General features: G+C 40.6%; 1 protein-coding gene across 1 annotated transcript in view; it reads right to left on the bottom strand.

Moving 5' to 3' along the window:
* Window positions 1-15,021: 15,021 nt before the first annotated feature.
* Window positions 15,022-25,433, bottom strand: part of LOC108711761 (sialic acid-binding Ig-like lectin 14) — a 46,942-nt gene continuing 36,530 nt past the window's right edge. Inside the window, exons 2-7 of the mRNA XM_018253790.2 lie at window positions 22,032-22,213; window positions 21,166-21,561; window positions 18,730-19,060; window positions 16,024-16,392; window positions 15,846-15,944; window positions 15,022-15,236 (exon numbers count right to left, since the gene is read on the bottom strand). Coding sequence (XP_018109279.1) covers window positions 16,377-16,392; window positions 18,730-19,060; window positions 21,166-21,561; window positions 22,032-22,074 — 786 coding nt within the window. The 5' untranslated portion in view covers window positions 22,075-22,213 and the 3' untranslated portion in view covers window positions 15,022-15,236; window positions 15,846-15,944; window positions 16,024-16,376. The remainder of the gene's footprint in view (window positions 15,237-15,845; window positions 15,945-16,023; window positions 16,393-18,729; window positions 19,061-21,165; window positions 21,562-22,031; window positions 22,214-25,433) is intronic.

The raw sequence follows: 25,433 nt of genomic DNA, 5'->3' as shown, positions 1-25,433 counted from the left end.
CTACATCCCTATTAAGGACTAAACGTAGAAGCTCTAAGAATCATCCTGTGTGGCTTAATACAGAGGTAAAGAAGTTAATGGGAAAGAAGAGAAAGGCATTTAAAAACTACAAATCTGTAGGGACAGAAGCTGCATTTAATGAATATAAACACTGTAATAAATGTTGTAAATCAGCAATCCGGAAGGCTAAGAAAAGAAATGAAGAGTTAATTGCGGTGGAGGTGAAAACTAACCCTAAAAAGTTTTTTAAATATATTAATAGTAAAAAGATGCAGGTTGAGAGTGATGCTCCATTAAATAATGGTACCAGTATGGTTGTAACAGATACAGATAAGGCAAATGTGTTAAATCAGTTCTTTTCTTCAGTGTATACAATAGAGGAGTCTGGGTTCCCAGGCTCACTTAATAACTGCACGAATGGTTCAGCTCAATCTAGTCAGTGGCTGACTCAGGATATGATTCAAAAAGCTTTAATACAAATTAATGTAAACAAGGCTCCAGGGCCTGATGGCATACACCCCCGGGTTCTAAGAGAGCTTAGTTCAGTTTTAGACCAGCCTTTATTTCTGATTTTCTCAGATTCACTGTCATCTGGTATGGTGCCTATGGATTGGAGAAAAGCTGATGTTATTCCAATATTTAAAAAAGGATTACGATCTCAGCCTGGCAATTATAGGCCAGTAAGCTTGACATCTGTGGTGGGCAAATTATTTGAAGGCTTGTTAAGGGATCACATTCAGAATTTTGTCCTAATGAATGGCATTATGAGCATCAATCAGCATGGCTTTATGAAGGATAGGTCATGTCAGACTAATTTGATTGCATTTTATGATGAGGTAAGTAAGATTCTGGATAGGGGGGGGGGCAGTAGATGTGATCTATTTGGATTTTGCCAAAGCGTTTGATACTGTGCCCCACAAACGACTGCTTTCTAAACTAAGGTCTGTTGGGCTTAATGAAGTCGTTTGCACATGGATAGGAAACTGGCTACAGGATCGGGTACAGAGGGTGGTTGTTAATGGGACATTCTCTACTTGGAGTAAGGTTCTTAGTGGGGTCCCCCAGGGCTCAGTATTGGGTCCACTTTTATTTAACTTGTTCATTAATGACTTAGGGGAGGGGATTGTAAGTAATGTATCAGTGTTTGCAGATGACACAAAATTATCAGCCCAATTAATTCCATCCAGGATGTGACACTTGCAACATGATCTTGACAAACTGGCAATCTGGGCAGCTAAGTGGCAAATGAGATTCAATGTTGATAAATGTAAAGTCCTGCACCTGGGATGTAACAATATCCACTTATACCCTTAATGGGACTGCACTAGGCAAATCCATTATGGAGACGGAGCTTGGAGTCCTTGTAGATGATAAACTTGTCTGTAGCAAGCAATGCCAGTCGGCAGCATCAAGGGCAAATAAGGTCTTGAGTTGTATTAAATGGGGCAGAGAGTCAAGGGAGGAGGGGGTCCCACTGTATAGAGCACTTGTAAGGCCCCATCTAGAATATGCCCTACAGTTTTGGTCTCCATCACTCAAACAGGACATTATTGTATTAGAGAGGGTACAGAGAAGGGCAACTAAGCTGGTAAAAGGAAAATCTTAGCTATGAGGAAAGACTGGCCAAATTGGAGATGTTCACGCTGGAGAAGAGGCGCTTAAGGGGAGATATGATAACTATGTATAAATATATAAGGGGATCATATAATAATCTCTCTAATGATTTATTTACCAGTAGGTCTTTCCAGCTGACACAAGGTCACCCATTCCGATTAGAAGAAAAGAGGTTCCAGCTAAATATTGGGAAGGGGTTTGTTACAGTGAGAGCTGTGAAGATGTGGAATTGTCTCCCTGAATCAGTGGTACAGGCTGATACATTAGATAGGTATAAGAAGGGGTTGGATGGTGTTTAGCAAGTGAGGGAATACAGGGTTATGGGAAATAGCTCATAGTACAAGTTGATCCAGGGACTGGTCCCATTGCCATTTTGGAGTCAGGAAGGAATTCTTCCCCCTCTGAGGCAAATTGGAGAGACTTCAGATGGGTTTTTTGCCTTCCTCTGGATCAACTGGCAGATAGGTAGTTAATAAAAAATAAAAAATTTAAAAGGTTGAACTCGATGGACATGTGTCCTTTTTCAACCTTACTTACTATGTTACTATGTTACTATGTTACTATTGTCCCCAGGTAGCGCTACCTGCCCAAATACCTTTCAGGCTGGACAGAGGTTATTTGCTTCCACGTGGCAGGCACAGCAACAAAGCCTGTTCACAAACAGGAGACACGCTGGATCCTTACTCTCTCTACCCTCCCACAGGCAAACGCACCCAGGGGCTCACACATAGCTGGAACAGGCATCCACGTGATGAAATCTTCAGAGGCTCCAAGCTCTATTAGCCGAGCACATAAACATAAATATTCCATTTCTACATATGATCCAGAGAAAAAGAAGACACACACTCCTGTTGGGAAACACTTTTATATGAACAAACATAGTTCAGCCACATTGAGATGGTTTTGGAGGCGGTACATATCCCACAGAGAGGGTGTAACAAGAAATAGCACCTCTTACTGTAGGAATATGCTTAAAATCACGGTTCTTATGCCTTCACCTTTAAATTCTTATAGTACACAGTTAATTGCTTGTAACTGTAATTGCAAGGTACATCTTGAAGAAACTGCATACCGTTACTAAAATATATGTAACTTCAGCTGTTGCACTTTAGTTATTTCTGTAACTTTGACATTTTGCCTCCCCCACCCTATGTAACTTGTTTGCGTCTTCTAAATGTAACACATGCTCTATTCCTGTGATTCTGCACACTGTGCTATTTGTTGTCTCTCTCCTTGTATGCGGTTAAAGGAGGGGCCATAGGGGGCATGCAAAGAATATAAAATCTAGCTTTACATGCTAATAAACAGACATGTTTTGCATCATATCTTGTGTGGTGTACTGCTTGTCTCCCGGAGATCTCTGGATCCTAAGTGAGGGGCTCTAAGGGCGTGGCAGGTGGAAGGGCGGTCAAGGACCGAAAACCCTACAGTTTCTGGTGCCAGAAGCGGGGTGCTTAGCTTTCAGTGAGTACATTCCTTTTGAAAGTCTCACCGTGTCTGTTGCATCGATAAGTAAAATTAACAATCAAACTACTAGGTAGTCTCACAGTGGTGTGTCCCGTTTTAATATAAGGAAAAGGAGTGTCTGTGTGGTAGCAAGGCTCCACAGCCTCGGGGACAGGGCTGAGGGTTAGATCCCCTCTCCCGGCTTTAAGCCCGCCTGACACAAGGTGTCCACGTGATAAGATTGGTCAAACTTTTTCCTCCGCCCAGGAGTTCCTCACAAGGGATACCTGTCTTTTTGTTTGTCAATATATGCATATGTGTTGTTAACCTTGTTGTTGTAAGAGTATGTCAGTCTAAAAAAAAAAAAAACTTTTGGCAAAACATGTTCTGGTGGATGTCCTTCATGAATGACATCTAACTGTTTGTGCATGGAGAATTGTTAATAATACATACTTTTACTACTATCTGTCACTTGTGTCATATATATATATATATACATATAGTCTATTGGAAATTGATTCGCAAGGTCTCTGAGTCTAGCAACAAAATTTCCAAGAGCCGGCAGGTAAGCCACTTGTTGTTTACCCAAGGGAATTTCTTTTGCTAGTGTTCAGATGTCACAAGTGTTGTTTTAAGTAATTACAACCTATATGTACTGTATATATAGAATATATGTACGGATATGTTTTGATGTTTTGTGATATGTTCCAAATGTTAAAGTGTAGGATGTTGGTATAATTGTGTTATGGATTGTCTACTGTTAACTGTTTTGTGACCACAACTGTGGATTGCTTCCCCCCTCTCTGTCTTTTTCAGTCTTGTGATTGTCATTCTACATGAGACATAAACTTTGGATTCAATCTGGAGGCAAGCTGTCTTTCTAATCAAATTTATGAGTCCAGGAATTAGGTAACTAGTCCGGAACAGTGAGTAACAGAATTGAGAAAACACATAAGCAGTATTTGTTAGGAAGAACAGCAAGTCTCATTGAACACTATAACACTTGATAGGATAGAAAGTTGCTATCTTGCCATCAGTGTTAGCATTCTATATTCTCCTCTGATAAAAGATAATAAATCATGTATGTTTAAGAGAGTTTGGGGAACATGTTAAAGATAAAGAAAGTAAAATCAGAAGAGTCATTACAGTAAGGAGACACTGCTAAGTTAAGAGATCGCCTAAGATTAGGGATGTAGCGAACTGCCGTTTATGTGTTCGAGAACGCCGTTCGCGAACACCGGCAAAAAATGCGAACAGTTCGCGAACTGTTCGCGAACTTCGAACATCCGAAAATCGTTCGATTCGAACGATCGAAGGATTTTAATCGTTCGATCGAACGATTTTCGTTCGAATCGAACGATCGAAGCCATTCGATCGAATGATTTCATTCAATCCAATGGCTTCGATCGTTCGATTCGAACGAAAATCCTTCGATTTTAGCGGTCGAATGGTCGAACGATTTTTGACGCGAACGTCGCGCAACGTTCGCGAACATTCGGCGGACGCGAACAGTCGAAGTTCGCGCGAACTAGTTCGCCGGCGAACAGTTCGCTACATCCCTACCTAAGATATTTGTGTATGAATGTGTGCATGAGGCAGAGTGTTTAGGCAAGCAGCTGGCCACTGCTTGTCTTGTGTCGTGTGTAACATTGTTAGTGAACACCACAGATGTATTAAAATAAATAAATAAATAAATAAATATAAAGGTACTACAAAACTGAATACAAGTCTTAAAAGCAACAGACAAGGTTAAATTGAATAAGCCAAAGCAAAAATTGATAAGCAAAATATTTCTCTGTGTTTTATAACTTGTCTCTTTTTGACCCCCCCCTCCACTCAATTCAGCCTTTCTCAAATTCTTGCTGAAAATTCTTTTTAACTGGTTTAAATAATAAAGTTGTAGTTGTTATGTCTACTAATGTTAGCATAATGGAAAGATACAAGGTATTTCAGATGCTAATATTTATTTTTTTGTTTTATAGGAAGAGATATTATTTGATTAAAAATACTGTGCACAAATGCAATGGAAAAATGAAGTGCGGAATAGGTTAAGTATTGTCACAAGTAGTAGATATCTAGTTTGGGTGGCAATGTTGCCTATGTAGATCCAGAAGATAAAGAGAACATTGTTTGCAGTTTTGCAGATAAAAAGGGGATTTGTGCAATAGACAACAAAGTAACCATTAGGCTAAGAATTGTCTTATGCGAAGAGATAAAGGTTCAGATAAGGTGCTGTGTTGACCTGTTATGAGATGTTGCAAAGTATGTAGGTTTAACACAATCAATAAGGATAAGAGTAAAGTATGAAAAATATTATATTAATGTTGATTGTGCTATTGTGAAAATATAACTAAGATGACATTTGCCATAGTTGCCCTACCTCCATTGTGTGTATATCAAGGGATCTGTCCATACCCATTTACATGTCCAGCCAATTGGGTAACATAGAGGTTATGTCTAAGGGTGGGGAAGACAGAATGGTTTCTGCCCCACATAAAACTTTTGTTCATTTCTTAAAAAAAAATCCATTTTCATAACTTTCAGAAGCAACAGTTCTGCACCTACCTACTGTACCTGTGCGTTATATATATCCATAGAGTACTGTTTATGTATTATTTTGAACTATTGTTCGCTTGTCTCATAAGACATTTCAGCTAAGGAAATAAAATATTTTCATATTTCTTCATTAACTTGGAAAGTGCACACCCTCAGATTTCATAATATGTTGACCATCGACCGTAATGGTCTCTGGTCAAAAGGAGGGATCGTGTAGGCTTTCCTAAATATGCAGCACCAGTGTTTAGTCCTGATCATCAAGCTACAACCAGGAATATTTTCATGTCTTTTAACAAGCAGTCTTTTCTGCTCAGACTGAAGGGTCTATTGTATTTATATGTGTCTCTTTATTTGCCAACAGTCAAAATATAGGCATATACGGTCTCTCAGGTACACACTGGGTGTTATGACCTCATTGTACTAAGGTAATGTACTTGGCATAATCTACATGTTCTACCTGTTGCCTCTAGCACTGTTTTATCAGGTCTTCAGAACCAAGGTATGTCTGAAAAGAAGGAACAAATGCTTAATGCTAGATGTACACCTATTTGTGCAGAACATAATCTGGGTAAAACTATTCCAACACTTGTTAAGCATCCTACTAAAGCAATATATTCATTCCAGATGTTACAGATAGATTATATTCAGTTATCTAAGTGTTGCATTTTTGAATGTGTACTTGTTTATGTTGATCAATTCTCTGGTTGGCTAGAAGCTTGACCAGAGGCTTCGCTGGAGACCAATGCCAATGACCTGTTTAGGAGATAATGTACAGATATGGACTGCCAAAAGGCATTGTCCACAGACCACGGTACACATTTCACTGGACAAGTAATACATCAAGTTTTGCATAGTATATCATCCATAAGTTGAAATGGAAAAGTTAAATGGCATCATTAAAATAGACTCTGCAAGGTGTGTGCATAAACCAGGACTGTATGGCCAGATGTTTTGAACCTAGTTTTTATGCCTAACTAGGATCACAGATACCTTTTTGGAAGACCAGCATGCATGACTCAATGCTTTACTCTTGCTGATCTACTTTGCATGAACCATGGAAGTTTGACTCAGTATGTTACCCAGTTGCATTGGAACTGACCAAACTGTATTCTTGAGTTTATTCTGCATTACCAGATCCAGCAGAGGTTCCATGATCACCTAGCTTTGCTTCCGGAAATTGGGTCCTCATCCAAAGGCACTCCGGCTGTGCTGGGATGGACCACTTCAAGTGCCTCTTGCTACAGATACTGCAGTGAAACTGGAGTGGAAGCCCAAGTGGACGCACTCATCACACTGTAAGAACACTCAGCTTCAACCAGTTGTGTAAGTGGGGGAATTGCAGGACACAATAAAGCCTCTTTTCCCTGCACCACCTAAGTCCCAGGGACCTCAATATCCAATGCTAATGCATGGAGGTCCCCTTCGGGTGAAGATCATACTCCAGGACAACAACCGAGGACAAAATGTTATAATCACATCATCTTTTTGGGTTACATATTTTTGCCCGAGAATTTGTTTTATTGTGGTCACTGTGTATTGTGGACTTTGCAACTGTTCGAGCCTAAAAGTACTAAATACATGTTATGGCAGCAGCTACACCTAACATAACTGATTGCTGGAAATGCACACACTCTCTTTTTACCGCTTGCAGCATGCCTTATATTATAAACCCTCTAACACCATAGAGGATATAACAAAGATGCCAAAAAAGGTAATTCCATCCTTCTCCAATAAAATACCACTCTCATCCTTATGGCAATAGCATAGTTAAGATAACTGAGTGCTGTTTGGTGCAACTCATATCATTTGTACAATAGCCTTTCGCTCTGGCTCCACTCCCTGAGGTGAGTCTCTCCTTCTCATTTGAGTCATCCCTTCGGGATGAAAGGAGGGATTGTAGGAATATGCTTAAAATCACGGTTCTTATGCCTTCACCTTTAAATTCTTATAGTACACAGTTAATTGCTTGTAACTGTAATTGCAAGGTACATCTTGAAGAAACTGCATACCGTTACTAAAATGTATGTAACTTCAGCTGTTGCACTTTAGTTATTTCTGTAACTTTGACATTTTGCCTCCCCCACCCTATGTAACTTGTTTGCGTCTTCTAAATGTAACACATGCTCTATTCCTGTGATTCTGCACACTGTGCTATTTGTTGTCTCTCTCCTTGTATGCGGTTAAAGGAGGGGCCATAGGGGGCATGCAAAGAATATAAAATCTAGCTTTACATGCTAATAAACAGACAAGTTTTGCATCATATCCTGTGTGGTGTACTACTTGTCTCCCGGAGATCTCTGGATCCTAAGTGAGGGGCTCTAAGGGCGTGGCAGGTGGAAGGGCGGTCAAGGACCGAAAACCCTACACTTACAAAGAGAGGCATGGTGTATAGATAAAATGAATACAGTTGAACCGTTGGGGATGAATGAAGCAATGTCTTACAAATGTTTCCTATAATATATACCTCTCTTTTTCAGATACATTGTGGGCTGATTATGGATTAATTTATTCCTTAAAGACTTATGGACTGAATATTGTTTCAATGCTAATGTGGTAGGAGATTACTACTAATTGACTCTTTCTATGGATATAATTTATACATAAGTTATACGTTCAGCATATTGTGCATTTTGTACTTTAATACATGATTGTGAAATGTAGGTGAGTAGGCCACAAGATGGTTCTAATGATTATCTATGAACCTGGCCACACCATGGAGCTGGTGATACTTGTTGGTGGGGTGAAGGGTTTTAAATGTTTGCTTTCTGTGCCATTATATAATATGCACCTGATGAAGGCTGAAGGGCCTAAACATGTTATGCACAATTTCCCTGCAATATACACTGAATGATGATTTAAAATACTTTATGTGCTCTCCGAGTACTGGAAATTTGGCACCCAACAACACAATCTAATACTAGAAGGATAATCCTATTTCTTATTCGATTGCCGAGCACATAACTTGCTGGATCTTTAGGACATTTGCTCCCAACAGCAAAGCCGCTCCAATAGGCATCCATCTCCAGGATTCCATCTCACATCCTGGGCAGCATCTCTCATGACTATCAGGGTCCAGTTATCCCTGAACCCACACAGGGCATAGCAGCCATGTAGTGTATCTCCATAGCCCAGTGATCCCCAACCAGTAGCTCATGAGCAACATGTTGCTCTCCAACCCCTTGGATGTTGCTCCCAGTGGCCTCAAAGCAGGAGCTTATTTTTGAATTCCAGGCTTGGGGGCAAGTTTTGGTTGTATAAAAACCAGGTGCACTGTCAAACAGAGCCTCAATCTAGGTTCACAATCCACATAGGGGCTACAAAATGGCCAATCACAGCCCTTATTTGGCACCCCAAGAACATTTTTCATGGTAGTGTTGCTCCCCAACTCCTTTTACTTCTGAATGTTGCTCACGGGTTCAAAAGGTTGGGGATCCCTGCCATAGCCTGAGGTCCACCCTGCAGCAACCCAACAGACAAGTCACTCCGTCCTGCATAAAAAGTGAAACTAGAACACAGGCAGTGCGTGCACATGGCTCTGTATATATCCAAAGGTTGTGCAGCATCGACACCTTGTGACACCCTCCGGTATCTGCCAGACACACTACATAGGGAAAAGGCTCCAGCCCCTTCCAACACTCTGGGTAGACCCTGTAGCTGAAGAAGCAGGGGATTTCCACCATGTGGTTTCAGACCATAAGGGAATTAACCTTACGGTCCCTACACATGTGTGGGGGGAGTGAAAGCCCATGTAGGGATGACTTAAGGTGGCCATAGATGCACCAATAGTATCGTATGATATTTGGTACATGTATGGTGGGAGACGATCTGACTGATCGGCTCATTGATCGGGCTGGTTGTAAAATTTTGATCAGGCACCTTTGAAGGCACCCGAATATTGGCCACTGTGAATCGTCAGATACAGGTAGAATTGTATTGTTTCTACCCATATATCTTGTGAGTCAGCTCTACATGTGTGTGTCGCACAGTGTTAATGTTTGGTAAGTATGGTACCAGTAGGAAAGACCACTAAATATCATGGGAACATTGGAGAGAAATTGCATAAGATGTTATAGTCATTAAATTCATGGTCCAGTCCATACTCTCCGGAGGATATTAAAAAACTTAAGATTTATCCTGCTAGGCCACGCCCTCTTACATTCCTAAGTGGGGAAGTGTCCAGTTACCTGATGCCCCTGAAATAAGTGATAAATAGTCAGCTCTTATTCCCAGTAATTCATTCTGTTTGTTTTCCCTTGCCCCCAGAACCAGGAAATTATATATTTTATAATGTTTTCTCCTTTTATTGAACTGTTTGTGATTATTTATAGTAACAAATATTTAAATATGTCCACTGTTATTCCTTTTAAAACATTTATTACAAAACACAATACGTTTTTTTCCTTGATGTTCTAAAAGAAGCCTGAAAGTCTGTGTAAATCTGGGCTTTACTCATCTGCAGGAAGAGTGTCCCCCATATAGTTACACTTTTCTACTTAAATGTTTTCATCATTTTCATTCAATAACAATTCAACTCTTCCCAGTGTTGAGCACAACTTCTATTTCAGATGAAACTTTATCTATAGATAGTTTCAGGAACAGTAACACCAAAGTGTTTTGAAGTAATGAAATATAAATATATAAAAATATAATGTAATGTTGCTCTGCATTGGTACAACTGGTGTGTTTGCTTCAGACAGACAATTATAGTTTATATAAACAAGCTGCCATTTAGCCACAGAGGGCAGCCATATAAACTATAGTAGTACTTATCTGTTATCTACTGTGTATCCTGTGTTTGAATGGCTGCCCCCATGGCTACACAGCAGCTTGTTTATATAAAATATAGTAGTATTTATCTGTTATCTACTGTGCATCCTGTGCTTGAATGGCTGCCCCCATGGCTACACAACAGCTTGTTTATATAAACTATAGTAGTACTTATCTTTTATCTACTGTGTATCCTGTGCTTAAATGGCTGCCCCCATGGCTACACAGCAGCTTGTTTATATAAACTATAGTAGTACTTATCTGTTATCTACTGTGTGTCCTGTGCTTGAATGGCTGTCCCATGGATAGACAGCAGCTTGTTAATATAAACTATAGTAGTACTTATCTGTTATCTACTGTGTATCCTGTGCTTGAATGGCTGCCCCCATGGCTACACTTCAGCTTGTTTATATAAACTATAGTAGAGTTTCTGAATCAAATGCACCAGTTTTACCAGTGCAGAGCAACAGAACATTATATTGCTTTCTGTAGTGACCCATAGGGTTAGTTCACTTATGGTCCTAATAGTTCCACATGGTTGGAAAGTGTTGAACCTAAATTGGATAAGTGAGTCTGTTGTCCCTGTGCAGTATGCCCTGACATTCCAGATTTGGACAGAAGGTGTCAATGTTCTATAATTTCTTTATAAAGCTGAGCTTCCATGTACTCAGATAGGTTTTTTCCAGTTTCACTTCAGGATGGAGTTACTTGTTTCTGGCTGGGGCTCTTGCAGGAAAGGCCCCAGGCTATTGAGAAGCTAATGCCCTTGTTGGGCTAGGGGGTAACATGACCCCAATAATCATTTGGAGTAAAGGAGCTGCATGTAAAAAGATTCCTATGAAAGCAGCTGGGATGTACTCACACTTCAGATGAGCGTTGGAGTCCACCTGAAGACTATGAGATGCGGCGGATGCCAGTACCATCTCTGTGTGAGCCCTAAGTGAGCTTTGGCCTGAGGAAAGGGTATGTGCCCCTGTGTGAGGACAGGTTGTGCTCGATAGTCTGCTACATGGGAGCTACTGCCTCTGTCCAAAGGAGAGGTAAAGGGGGCATGTAGCGCTTCCTTCGGTATAAAGCTCATGGGACTGGGACTGTATTTGTTCAGAAAAAGTGGGAGTGTGGGACTGTGGGACTGTGTCTTAATAAATATACATGTCAGCATATTCCCCTGTAAGCAAGGAATGTCGTTGCAAAGCAAAGACTTTTTTTGATTCAATAAGAGTGTGTAATGGAAACTATGACACTCACCCAAGATGGCGTCCAAGATGGCGACCTTCTGCTCCACCACATGGCTCCTGCTGGGCGCTGTCCTGTGACATCGGCATCTTCACGATCTGGGATTGGTCGCCGGCGACGGAACGGACGCCGGCATCAGAATCGGGCGCTGGCGTCAGGACGCCAGCGTGGGGACGCTGGCGTCCGCGTCTGACGCCAGCGCGTCGACATTTTGGCGCCAAGCCATGGACTATTTAAACCCCATTGCCCTTTTCTTCCTTGCCCAATTATAGGTTCCATTGACTTGTGTTCCTGGGTGTGATTTCTGATTCTGATTTTCTGTGTACCGATCTTTGCCTGTTTCCTTGTCTCCGTTGTTTGCCGCCTGAACTGATATTTTGCCTGTACCCTGACGATTCTTCTGGATAAACCCTTTTGTACTTCGAACCTGGTTTTTGTCTCCTGTTTGGTCCGCAACTATTACTGCTGCGCCTTCGGGCCCTTATAGAGTGTTGGTGTTGAGGTGGGTAAGAAAAGACCTGCTTTTAAGGCTTTCAAGTTGGCTGGGACAGCTGAATCATTTATAAGTTACAAGGAGGCAAATAAATCATGCAAAAAAAGCTATAAGGCAAGCTAAAATCGATATGGAAAAGGATATTGCAGCAAGCAGTAAAAAGAATCCAAAATTATTTTTTAAATATGTTAATATTAAAAAAAATGAAGCAGGAAGGGGTTGGACCCTTAATATCAGTGGAGGGTCAGCTGGTTGATGAGAACAAAAAAAAGCTATGATTCTAAACACATATTTTTATCCGTCTACAAAAATGAGAAACCAGTTAATATTCCCAATTCTAGTAATACAATTAATGATGCATGGTTCATATATGAGGAAATTCAACAGGATCCTGTTATCCTCAAAACTATAGGCCAGTAGTCTGATGTCAATGGTAGGAAAGCTTTATGAAGGGTTGATTAAGGATAAGATACAGAACTTCATAGCAAATCATACTATGAGTTTGTGCCAGCATGGTTTTATGCCTAATTCTTTGCTCTTTTCATGAGAAGTTAAGCACGGACCTCAATTCTGGGATGGCAGTGGATGTGATTTACTTAGACTTTATTAAAGCAATTGATACAGAGCCACACAGAAGGTTACTGGTAAAATTAAGGAATGTTGGCCTGGAACATAGTATTTGTACCTGGATAGAGAACTGGCTAAACGATAGACTACAAAGAGTGGTGGTAAATGGAAGATTTTCTAATTGGACCAGTGTTGTTAGTGGAGTACCACATGGTCTGTGTTCTAGTCACTTTGCCTTTCAACTTGTTTATTAATGACCCAGAGGAGGGCATTGAAAGTACTGTTTCTATTTTTGCAGATGATACTAGTGATGTGACTAAGTTGAAAAACTGGGCAGCAAACTGGAAAATGAGGTTCAATGTTAATAAATGCAAAATTAGGCACTTTGGCAAAAATAATATAAATGCAAGTTATACACTAAATGGGAGTTGGGAGTTTCCTCAACTGAGAAGGATGTAGGGTTTTTTGTAGACAACATGTTGTCATTCTGTGGCTACTAAAGCAAATAAAGTTCTGTCTTGTATAAAAAAGGGCATTAACTCAAGGGATGAAACATAATTGTGTCTCTTTATAGGTCCCTGGTGAGGCCTCATCTGGAGTATGGGGGCAGTTTTGGACTCCAGTCCTTAAGAGGGATATAAATGAGCTGGAGAGAGTGCAGAGACTAAGTGCAACTAAACTGGTTAGAGGGAGGGAAGAGTTAAATTATGAGGGGAGACTGTCAAGGTTGGGGTTGTTTTCTCTGAAAAAAGGCGCTTGCGAGGGGACATGATTAGACTTTACAAGTACATTAGAGGACATTATAGACAAATAGCAGGGGACCTTTATACCCATAAAGAGAATCACGTACCAGAGGCCTCCGCTTCAGATAAGAACAAAAGAAGTTTCATTTAAAGGAACAGAGTAGGGGGTTCATCACAGTGAGGACAGTGAGGTTGGGGAATGCACTGCCGGGTGATGTTGTGATGCTGATTCAGTTAATGACTATAAGAGGGACTTGGATGATTTCTTGGACAGACATAATATCAAAGGCTATTGTGATACTAAACTCTATAGTTAGTATAGATATGGGTATATAGAATTTTAATAATAAAGTAGGGAGGGGTGTGTGTATGGATGCTGGGATTTCATTTGGAGGGGTTGAACTTGATGGACTTTGTCTCTTTTCAACCCAATTTAAACTATGTAACATGGGTACCTCCCCAGGACAGGGTTAATATTGAAATGTGATTGAATTTTGCCTTTGCTTCCAGTTATATAAAGTTTGTTTCGGGCCAACTATAGGTATATCCTCAGATTACACTAGGTGGAGGCACTGCTATTGAGAGAAATTCCCAGTACCCTTTCATTTTGCAAAGGAGATTCAGAACCTGTGTATGACAAGATATTGATGATATACATCTTATAATACAGGTGGTGGTCAAGATAGGGTTACAATTCCTTTAAACACACTTTCATTTTTTAGTGTTACTGTTACTTTAATATCTGCTATACCTGTCCTTGTAAATACAAGAGAAAATCATATCAAACAATATGCTAACAATCCTTACTCAATGGCTTTGTCCTCTGCTGGGAACAATAAAAAAGACAAATAACCCTTTATACATTGTATGATGGGATCTCAGTCCTGTCTGGGGCAGCTGAGCAGGGAGATATGAGGCAGAAAGCTCATTTATAAACAGTGGGCAAATTTCACCTGGGCAGTAACCCATAGCAACCAATCAGTGATTAGCTTTTTTCAACTGGCTGCAAGTTGGAAACTGAAAACAATTATCTGATTGGTTGTTATAAATTACTATTCAGGTGCAAATTTGTCCCTTGTTTATAAATAACCCCCCACTGACTTTCATTTCTCATCAGCATCAGATAAGGGGTGTTTCTTGTTTCACCCAAAAGCCACCCAAAAACATTTTATTTTTTTCCATTATGCAACAAAATGTTTTTGGGTGGAGTTCTCCTTTAGTAATAAAATAACATGAATATTTATTTTAATCGATAGTAGGAGCCAAAAGTTTGTGTTGTAAAATGCCTTAATTACAGCAAATTTACAATCCTTTCAGGAACTCCTGCCATAATGATTATATAGAATATAGTGAATAAAGTACCCCCTCTTGTAAAATATAAGGATATTGTAAGTTACCAAGGAGTTCCATGACCATATAAAACGCACAAGGCAGTGGAACTCCAATGTGACTTCTAATATCCTCATATTCTGCATCAAGGGGTACTATATTTATTATAGTACACAAGTTTCAGTGAGTCATGTGATAGAAATGACATCACTACGCTCTGATTATAACCGATGACATCACTAAGATCAGATTATAACCGATGACATCACTACGTACCATTTATAAGGATAAAACTTACAGGATATTCATGGCTCTTGTGTATTAAATAGTTATATCTCTTTATTAAGGCGGTGGTATTATGGTTGTGTTTAATGTCTTTAGAAGCATTGAAAGAAACTTCTGTAAATTTCTGCATTTAAGTTAAAGGGAACTTGTAGTAAAATCTTCTCATTGTAGGGTCCACAATGTCACCCGAGCAACATCTCCTGATGAAAGAGATTGTACAGGAAGTTCATTATTTGTAAATTGCTGTATTCCTGCCTGTTACAGATATATAGAAACATTGGGGTAACAGTCACCTTGCTATAGTTCCAGGGGTACCCAGGGCACAAATAAACACTCACCCCAAATCCCCCCTAACTGGCCTTCAGGCTGGGCCCCCTTAGCTCATAACAAGGTTACAGATATATAGAAACATTGGGGTAACAGTCACCCTGCTATAGTTCCAGGGGTACCCAGGGTACAAATAAACACTCACTCCAAATCTCCCCCTAACTGACCTTCAGACTGGACCCCCTTAGCTCATAACAAGGTTACAGATATATAGAGAGCAGAGGCCTTTATTAAAAATCTCAAATACTTGCTCAAGGCTTCCAGGTACTTTTATTCTGCACTGAACGCTGTGATCAGCAAAAGAAATGTAATTTTGACCTTTAAATTTGAAGCTCTGACCTATAACTTTTAATCTCAAATTATTTTTTTATTTATTTTAAGGAGTCAAATCCATGTTTTTTTTCTGGTCCCAGTCATAATTATGTCAGTATATGAAGATAATGTTTTACCTGGGGCCAAACTATATTAACAAACCCACTTACCTTTTACCTTCCGATATCCCAGAATCCCACAGGTGATGATGATGCAGAGAAGGACACAGCGGATACTGAGAATGATGTGCAGTTTCCATTGAGAAGGAACTAAAAGAAGTGGAAATAAAGGCATTGCTGATCCTGCCGTTACTGTATTAATGCTATAAGTAATCAGTCCCACTCTTACCTGTCACATGCAGGCTGCTCCCTGTCCCATGAATGGTCTCTGTACTGAACTTGTTAATGTCCTCACAAAATCTGAGCATGACAAAACAATAATACGAGGTGTTATTATCAGCCTCCTGCACGTTCCTTATATAGAGATCTGCCTTCCCCCTCAGCTCTGTCCTCCCCTTGTACATGGGATGGACCATCTCCTGGGAGGGGTGATAGGCAAATGGTCCCGTCCGGTTCCCCACTCGCCAGTAAACTCCCACCCACAAGGGGTCTCTGTTGTGAGGAGAAGAGAAGGTGCAGCTGATGGAGGCTGAGTCTCCAGACTGGACTGTGAGTTTTGGACTCTGGGTAATAGAGAAGGTATCACTGGGCGCAGAGGCTGAAAAGAAGCAAAATAAATAATTAATATTTATATTGATGGTTTTCAAGAGAAACTTTGCTAACTTTTAATATCAAGATTATAGAGTATTTATATTGTTTGTGATAAGAGAGATATTGTATTCTTTTATAACTTTTAGGTAACTTAATATGGTATGTTTTCACATTTAATCATACGATAAAACATTTGATAATGTTTTACTCTTTGCACCAATTACGTATTACATGAGAAACCTGTGGAGAAAAAACCCTGTACCCCCCCCAGGTAGCCCTCCCTCCCCCTCCCCCCCCCCCGGGGAGATCCCCCATACTCCATACTTACCCCTCGGTGCAGATTCTTCCAGCGAAATTCCACGCGTCCATCTTCCGGCTCCTCTGTAAGCTGCCTGGGAGATTGGTATTTCTGCACAGGTTGCTGGTTTGCGACAACTGCGCATGTGCGGAATAACACAGAAATTGCCGATGTCTCAGTCAGCTTACCAAGGAACTGGAAGATGGACGCGTGGAACTTCGCTGGAAGAATCTGCGCCGAGGGGTAAGTATAGAGTACGGGGCATTTCCCCGGGGGGTAGTTGCAGGCCCGGATTTGTGGCAAGGCCATAAAGGCCCAGCCTAGGGTGGCAGAAATTCAGGGGTGGCATGACATAATTTGCTCCCCTTCCGCGTCACCTCCACGTTGTCTTCCCCATCTCTTTGTCTCTGCAGGTATATGCGACTGCGCACATCTTGAATATACGTGCATGGGCATACACAAAGAGACGGGGAGGACGATGCGGAAGGTGAGGATAACAGGGAAGGGCAGGGGACGGGAGGATGATGCGGGAGGGGAGTGGAGGGGAAGAGAGATACTGGGGGCCTCAGGCAGAAGGGAACACAGACAGAGAGGGGTATGCATACAGGGGCGATAAGCGGAGACAGCCTAGGGGCACCCCCTTTGTAAATCCGGGCCTGGGTAGTTAGCCTGGGGGAGGAGGGAGGGAGATCTACCTGGGGTGGGGGGTACAGGGTTTTTTTCCCCACAGGTTGATTTCTCCTTTAAGAGTTGGCAACAGGATCGTTTCTTTGCCTTTTTCTGGATCAAATGCACAGCTAATACCTGGCGTAACTAGATGTTACTGGGCCCCACAGCAAATTAATTTTAGGGCCCCCATATTTAGAGGTTGTCCTTTTTTTTACAAATATATGTTGAAATTTGTCATTAATTAGGCACTCGTGGGGCCCCTACACTTCCTGGGCCCCCTGCTTCCTCTGTAGTTACGCCCCTGCTTAAAAACTAGGGACAATACAGTAATTCATGAACATTGCAAAAGTGCTCAGGAAAGAGCAATTCCACGTGTATTTGTTTTGGGCGTTTAGTTCCCCTGAAATTACACAGAAGACATGTAGGGGCCCATTCACTAGCTTCGAGTGAAGGAATAGAGGAAAATAGAGGAAAAAAATGTTGAATTTCGAATGTTTTTTTTGGCTACTTCAACCATCGAATTGGCTACTTCAACCTTTGACTACGACCTTCGACTTCAAATCGAACGATTTGAAGTAAAAATCGTTCAACTATTCGATAGTTGAAGTTCTGTCTCTTTAAAAAAAAAACTTCGACCCCCTAGTTTGCCACCTAAAACCTACCGAGGCCAATGTTAGCCTATGGGGAAGGTCCCCATAGGCTTTACAAGGTTTTTTTGATCGAAGGAATTTTGTTCGATCGATGGATTAAAATCCTTTGAATCGTTCGACGTTTATTCCTTCGATCGTTTGATCGAACGAATTGTGCTAAATCCTTCGACTTCGATATTTGAAGGATTTTAATTCGGCAGTCGAATATCGAGGGTTAATTAACCCTCGATATTCGACCCAAGGTAAATGTGCCCCGTAGGGTCACATGATTAAATGTATCCAAACAAAGAGTTAACAGAAATAAAAGGCAATATGGAGCATATTTATCAACACAATGCCAAGATTACCTCTATTCACTTGTATTTAGGGGGTATTTATCAAATAGAAGGTGAGACTTCACCATTGCATAAAGTTGCCTCTAAAAATCACAAACAAGTGAATAGAGTGAATCTGTGTCAAGCTCTAGTTTTCTGAGTTTGCTTTGATGTGATACCCACAGCCTGAGGGTCCTATCACTGGGAACCCCATTAAAATGACAAACATAAGAGCCTCCATCATCTATTACATTTCTGGGTAGTGGAAGTGCCATAGATAGTCATGAAGATGGCAAATAAATTAACAAATCGAGGTGCTCCCCATGCTGCTTTCACCTCTTTTATAGGAGGCCCTCTGCTTATCCAGTTTAGCTGCTATAACAGTAAGTAAGTAAGTAAGTAAGTTGTGTTACCTGCAACTCCCAGCTCTGTGCCTTGGACACTTAGTTTTATCTCTCACTCGCACCTCACAGCAGTAATGTTCCCTATGGGACGGAGCAACTCCTTTAATCCGTAATGAGACGTCTCTAGGGAAATCCACCAGTGAGAACTCTGTGGGCTTCTCTGACCTGTCATCTGATGTCCATTTCATAGTATTAGGGTTATCAGAACACATAGGACTGTCCCCCCACCGCCATGTTACTTCCCGTATTCCCCCGGGTGCAGAATGAACAAGACAGGGGATAATGGTGGTTTCTCCCTCAATGGCAGGAACTGTATCCACCTGTTGTACTGAGAATTCACCTGCAGGGAGGAGAAATATAAAAGGTCATTTTTTTTGGATACAAGTTGCCATTTTTCCACCCAGAATTCCAGCATCAGTGAGACTGTGTGCCCAAGCAGAGCCAGATTAATGTTAAACGGGGCCCTAGGCAAGGTAGAGTTTGGGGTCCCATACTTTCCACCAGGCCTCCACTTTAAAATCAAGAGATATAAACAATTTGACCATGCCCACTTTGTGGCCACACCCCTAAAATACTGTATCTATTTTCCAAAAACAAACACTTTTCCATATTTACAACGGCAGCGTCAGAAGCACAACATGAGCCCAAAGACAGACACAGTGGCCCTGCCATTTCATGACATAGTGTGGCCCAAAGCATTCCATGTGGCACCTGCATTTCATGCCAATGAGATCACTGCAGGAATGGCTAAGAGAACTCTATTAACTCTAGACTTCTCAGTAAGATCAACGGAAAAATGGCCAATGGGCACCCCAGTTACCCCAAACTTTCCAGGAAGATCACTGCAGCAATGGCCATGAGAACTCTTCTAACCGTAGACTTCCCAGTAAGATCACTGCAAATGGATAGACTGAAAATGTTCCCTCACCAAAGCAGACTTCCACCTCTGCCTTATCCACATAGATGTAACATGAGAGGAATGCACAGCAATATTTGATTTATTTTAGCCAATCAGGGAAGCTGTGATCAGCGATGGCTTCCAAGTGGGACAGTAGCTTTAGACTCCAGTAGTGGTGGAGGTTTTTCTAGCCTCTCCAGCCCACACTGCTTCTGGGACTGGGCCCCTAACATTAAGTTAGTACCTAGGGCACCAAGTGGGCAATCCTGTGCCCAATTTATCAATATAAACACTACTGTATGTGAATGTTTTCAAGAACAGGGTACAATTAATCAGCAGCTAATATTGTGTCACTACTTGTGTCACTTTCACTGTGTCATTATATTAATAATGGTATTTATGTTCTTTTGGTGGAAGTCTGGAGTTGCACAACCCCCCCTTGGGAACCCTGGAATTACCACCATATTAGAAGAGGCAGGATGGATGGAACGACTTTCTGTGCAACTTTTCAGAAGTGTATGGAGTGTGATTGGGTGCAAGTACTTTACAGTGCTGGGCTCAAGGTACCCCTGAACACCCCCACTGTAGTGACGAGTTGGGGGGGGGGAAATAATGCAGAGACATTAGCATTGCACAGCAGGAAGAAATGTATTGTATCTGCCGCTCAGTATCATCATCGAGCAAGGGGTGGGCAGAACAAGTATGTGTCTAGCTCCCCCTTCTATTGCATCCCAGGGATGCACCTCCTCTGTCTACCCCTAGTCCTGGTACTTTATTGGGTGCTTCCATTTTAGTGCACCACCCTCATGACCCTCATATAGTTATATGATACAGAAACCAGGAGTATATGTCCCTCTCCTGCTCACAGATGTCTAACTGCAAACCATCAGGGAGATTTTAAAGGGAATGTAAAGTCTAAAATAGAATAAGGCTGTATTTTGTATACTAAATATAAACATGAACTTACTGCACCACAAGCCTAATCAAACAAATGATTTATGCTTTCAAAGTTGGCCACAGGGGGTCACCATCTTGTAACTTTGTTATACATCTTTGTAAGACTAAGACTGTGCACATGCTCAGTGTGGTCTGGGCTGCTTAGGGATCGTCATAAACAAAGCTGCTTGAGTTCTGCATGGCTGGGAAGTAAGGCGGGGGCTCCCCCTGCTGTTCATAAGTATGATTGTTTCCCTGCTTAGCAGTTAGGGACCATCTGACAATTCCTATCCACAGCAGGTAATTGAAGGGAGACAGTCAGGTTTCTTATAAAAACGGTACATATTTTTTTAATTAAAGTATATTGGAGATATATTGGTAAAAATGGGATTTCATTTTTTTGCCTTTACATGCCCTTTAATCCAGCTTTGGGGTTTTTTTTAAAATCAATTTCGTCTTCTACTCTGTCCTCTGAATTTGAACACGAACTAAGGCCTCGTGAATACCCAGAGCACCTTATTATTATTAACCTAATGACATGGGGTCAGGTGATATTTCTGTCTCTGCAGGGAGACCCAGACACCAGAATTCTTTATGTTTCACCAGTTTACCTGGAAATTGTATGAATGTCCCCTGGAGACTTTGCAATGGTTCTAATCCATTATCTTCTGGTTCCAGGCGGCAGCAGAACATTGGACCATCCGTGCGTCTGATCTTCTGGATCCGGAGAGACACCACATTCTGTTCCTTGGGGTTTCCCTCCAGGCTGATTCTCCCTGTGTAGGATCCATGGACCCAGTTCTCTGTGTGATTATAAATGATAATGTTGCTTCCACAAGGGGATTCCTTTGCTTCTCTCCAATAGACTCTCAGATTGTTGGGTCTGTTCCCTTGATACCCGGGGTAACTGAACCAACACGGGATAGTGACACTGTCTCCCTCCCTCCCTCGCACTGACCCAGTCTGGATAGTACAGTATGGCTTCTTCTCTTTGCTATAAATTCCTCCTGCACAGAGAGACATGGAGGGAAAGAGAACTTAATCCATTTAGCTGCCACAGTTCAGTGTATTTATTAATAAAACATGAGTGATTACGTAGAGCTAAAACACGTAGACTAAATTGCTCAATACCAAGGCCCACTTCTGCCCCATCTCCATTCATGTTATATTGGTAATATTACTATCTACTTGGGCACAAGCTTTTTATTGCCATCGACTCACTTCAGTTACTACTCATTTTTGCTTAAAGTTACAGACAGACTCCAAATCCAAATATAATTTTTTTATAGATACATTCGGACAATATCTCATGATATAAGTATAAACATTACTGGAATCATATTGTAGCAAAGAAGAAAGAAAAACTGCTGTTGCAGTGGGAGTTCAGTTGGCTTCTTGGTTTCAGGAGTCACAACCAAATGTGCAGAGAATATAAACAGCCTGACACTTGAAAATGGTTCTATTCCCTGCCTCTTACCTTGGCATGTCCATAAGAGGAGGAACGTGAAGAGCAGGTTCATCGTTGGTTGTTGGATGTTGTGAGTGGCTCTCAGCTCTGAGGTTCATTCTCTGAGAAGAAGTCGTGAGTCAGTAACACATTGAGCCCCTGATTTCCTGAGTATTACGTCTGGTGGTCACAGTCTTACCAAGTTCTGCCTTCTGCCAAACATGGTAAAGAGGAAGGAAAAACAAACAGATGTAAGTATATAAAAAGCTCATGAGAACCTGAGATAGACTTAGAGTTTATGGTGAACTAAAAGTAGAAAAGGACTGAGTAAGAAAGGATATAACTTGTGCATAAGGATTATTGTATCACTGTGACATGTCTTACCCTTAAAAGAGGAAGGAAAGCTACTAAAGAAGTTTATTGCCAACAGATTAGCCACAATAGTGCAAGCTATAACAATATATTTATTCTGCAGAATGCTTTACCATACCTGAGTAAACAGCTTCAGAAGCTCTCTGTTTGTTTAGGATAGCAGCTGCCATATTAGCTTGTTGTGACATCACTTCCTGCCTGAGTCTCTCAGTGCTTAGTTATCTGGGCTCAGATTACATCAGGGAGGGGATGAGGGAGGGGTGAAAGGGAAGTGGAGAGGGAGAGAGGAGCAAACTGAGCATGCTCAAGCCCTAGCCCTGGAGGTTTAAGCTGAAAACAGGAAGTCTGATACAGAAGCCCATGAGTACACAATAGAAGGAAATTCTGTGTTTCTTTTGACAGAGGACTCAGAGCAACATTACTTTGAGGGTTACAGGTGTATTTATATAGACCTTTCTGATTAAGCTTACTTAGTTTTAGCCTTTGCTTCTCCTTTATAGCCGAAGTATTGTTCTTATCTTGGTATGGGAGTTGGAGGGTTCCAACCACACTCATCCATATGGTCAGGAAGGGATCCCCAGCAAAGAGTAAAGACAAATACTGGTAGTGACTAACTATCTTCTAACTATTCACACAAATCTTAGTGGCACACTTGTCCTCCAGGGCTGGAGATTTGCATAGGAATTTGCATGTTTTGCAGCTTCTGAAAACACCAGAAAAATTATATATTTAGCTCTACAAGTTAAACGGAAAAATTACAAACGTCTTTGACTTGTGCTTGATGCAGAATAGACTAGATCCACTATTTTGGATTCTGCCGAACCCCCGAATCCTTCACAAAGGATTCGGTCGAATACCGAACCGAATCCTAATTTGCATATGCAAATTAGGGGTGGGAAGGGGGAAACATTTTTTTCTTGTTTTTGTGACAAAAAGTCACGCGATTACCCTCTCCGCTCCTAAGATCCAACAGATGATGACAGGGTGTCCTGTTATACCTTTAAAGCTCGAATTTTTCTGGTCGGGCTTTTAAAGGGGAAAATTCAAATTTTTATAGGAAAAAAACCTCTAATTTTTTGACATTTCTTATATCCCAAAGCTGCTAAAAGTATGAATTCGAAAAAACTCCACCTCAAACCTGTCTAGGTCCTGTAGAAGTCAATGGCAGATTTTTCTTTTTCCAATTTGAGGATATTGTGGTCTGCGCTGGTTTTCGTACGATAATCTGAAAATTTTTAGGTTTTCTGGCAATAACTCGAAAAAATCCAGGGATTCTACAGTCAAATCCAAAAAATTTGTACGATTCAGGGTTTTTCACAAATTTATCGAGACTTTTTCAGAGCCAAATTGTTATAGTTATTTTATTAATAAGGTAAAATAGTGGATGGGAGTTTGGTTAATTTTATTTTATTGAAATTATGAGGAAATGTTTTATTTTAGTAAATAGCTCCCTAATTCCATAACTCCACTTTTACCCACTTTCAATGGTCAATTTAGGGGCGCAACTACCGATGAAAACACCCTCCGGATGTTTTCATCGATGCAAATCTACACTGAAAACTGGGTCCAGAGAGGGTGGTGGCTTATAGGTCTGCACCCAGGCCCCAGAACTAATGTTATTGGGTGAATTCATGGCTTTAAAAAAACTCTTTCAATAAATAATACTCAAATAATAAATAATACTCAAACTCAATGGAATTGTTTTTCTACAACAAAGTTTTGAGCCTTATATTTTAAGAAAGAACTCTTTATTCCTAGAGAAAAAATCAATTGAAAATCACAATTATTCCACATTCACAAAATCAACTCTTTTGTGAATCTTTGATTCATCTCAAAATCTCATTTTGTTTCTCAAATCCCATGAAAAAATTAATTTCAGAATGTAATAAACCCTCCCCTTAGTAAAAGTATACAAGAATTCATGCCAATACAGATAATATACAGGTATAGAATCTGTTTTCTGGAAACCCGTTATCCAGATAACTCTGAGTTACATAAAGGCCGTCTCCCATAGACTCAATTATCCAAATAATCCAAATTTTTAAAAATGATTTCCTTTTTAAAAGGAATAAAACAGTAGCTTGTACTTGATCCCAACTAAGATATAATTAATCCTTATTGGATCAAAACCAGCCTATTGGGTTTATTTAATGTTTATATGATTTTCTAGTAAGTACAATGATCCAAATTATAGAAAGATCCATTATCCAGAAAACCCCCAGGTCCCAAGCATTCTGAATAACAGGTCCCATACCTGTACTACTATCACTGTGCACTGATTCCCATACAACCCCAATGCTATTATTATAAAGATTTCGAGAGCTATCTCATTTTAAAATCAATTTTACTCCATCGAGGCCACAAATGTGACTTTACATTTTTATTTCCATGGTTGTTTGGTGCAAGGAATAAAAAAACATATTTCCAAATGAATACAATAGGCAAAATGTATGTTCTGACTAGTCCTATTCATCGAAATAGATACTCCACTGGGAAAAAATACGAAGTACCCTTTATTCTTAAAAAGCAATGGGGGTGCCAGATCATTATTTTAAAATGATTTGTAGGTGTCACTTAGGGGGTTATTTATTAAAGGCAGAGTAGTTGTTTTTTTCCCCAAAACATTTCAGTTTGCGAGAGTAGTTTTTCTTAAAAACGTGAATTTTCATTTTAAAAAATATATATATATATACCGCGACGCCGGAAACATCTCAAATCTGAAAATACTCCAGCTAAAACCTGTCGAAGTCAATGGCAGAGGTCTCTTGAACCATTTGAAGCTGTTTGTAGCCTTCATGACATCTGAATTTTTTTCGCTAGTTTTCGGTCTATCAATCAAAGAGATTTGAGGGGTTTTTTTCGACAAAAACTCGATCAATTAGGGGGCTATTTACTAAACTCTGAATGCAAAAATCACGAAAAATTGGAATTTTTTTTTTATAAAATCGAACTTGTAAAAAAATCACGAATCTTTCTGAATTTATTAAACCCCGAGGATGTCAAAAGTCCGAATCAGGAAATCCGGCATCTCAGACCTGTCGAGGTTGCATATAAGTCAAT

Source organism: Xenopus laevis, chromosome 3L, assembly GCF_017654675.1.
Source record: "Xenopus laevis strain J_2021 chromosome 3L, Xenopus_laevis_v10.1, whole genome shotgun sequence".
NCBI lineage: Eukaryota > Metazoa > Chordata > Amphibia > Anura > Pipidae > Xenopus > Xenopus laevis.
Note: the sequence above shows the minus strand (reverse complement) of the source record. Positions and strands in the feature narration are given on the sequence as shown.